General features: G+C 63.6%; 1 protein-coding gene across 1 annotated transcript; it reads right to left on the reverse strand.

Annotated features, from left to right (window-relative positions):
- Positions 1-1,032, reverse strand: HCAR1 (hydroxycarboxylic acid receptor 1; the record flags this gene model as incomplete). The annotated part of the gene is made up of 1 exon (XM_080717593.1): positions 1-1,032. One exon carries the CDS (start codon positions 1,030-1,032, stop codon positions 1-3), a length of 1,032 nt encoding a protein of 343 aa, XP_080573719.1.

A 1,032-nucleotide genomic window follows, 5' to 3' on the forward strand; every position in this document is an offset into this window, starting at 1 on the left:
TCAGCACACCGGCGGATCCCAGAGCACATCCGACTGGCTTTGGACGCTGTTGGCCACGCTGACGCAGCTCTTTCGACAGAGCTCTGAAATCGGCACCTCCTCCTGCCTCCGCGCCTCGGGGCGTCCCGGCCGCGCGGGCCTCAAAGCCTGGAGTTTGAGCTTGGTGTAGAATTTGGGGAACGAGGGGCTTGAGAAGTAATAGACCAGGGGATCCAGCATGCTGTTCATGTAGGTGAAGCTGAGGGTGACGTGGAGGGCCACGTGGACCGACGGGTCGCAGGCGCTGGAGGGCACCGTCCACAGGAAGTACATCCTGGCCAGGACGCTGGGCAGGTAGCAGGTGACGAACACGGCGGCCACCACCATGATGAAGCGGATGGCCCTCTTCATGCGGGCCTGCCGGGCCAGCCGCCGCCTCCGCTTGAGGCTCCAGACCACCTTACAGGAACAGAACAGGATGACCGCCAGGGGCAGGAAGAACTCCAGCTGGAACATGATGTCGTGCCAGCCGTTGGACGACTCCATGATGAAGCTCTCGCACGAGGCGGCCCTCTCGCGCGGGCACAGGTGGCTCTCCATCAGGAGGTGCAGCGTCCCCAGGATGACCAGGGCCCAGAGGACGCAGACGACGCCGGCGGCCGCCCGGTTGGAGATGCTGTTGACCGCGTGGTGGGGGTGGACCACTTTGAAATACCGGTCCACGGCCACCACGGTGAGGAAGACGATGCTCCCCGCCCTGTTGGCGGCCAGCATGAAGAGCGACAGCCGGCAGGGGATGTCGTCGAAGGCCCAGTGCCTAGATCGGCGGTAGTAATCCGTCCGAAAGGGCAGGCAGACCATGAGGAGGAAATCGGCCACGGCCAAGTTGAAAAGATAAATAGTGCTGGGCCTCCAGGACTTCATGTAAAAGCAGAAACCACACAGGGCGATTCCGTTGCCCAGGGCGCCCAGGACGAAGGCCAGGATGAGCAGCGGGGGCATGACCCGCGGCATGGGGTCGCCCTCGATGGAGCAGCACGACCCGTTGTCCAT

Source organism: Muscardinus avellanarius (genome assembly GCF_963383645.1).
Source record: "Muscardinus avellanarius genome assembly, chromosome: 21".
NCBI lineage: Eukaryota > Metazoa > Chordata > Mammalia > Rodentia > Gliridae > Muscardinus > Muscardinus avellanarius.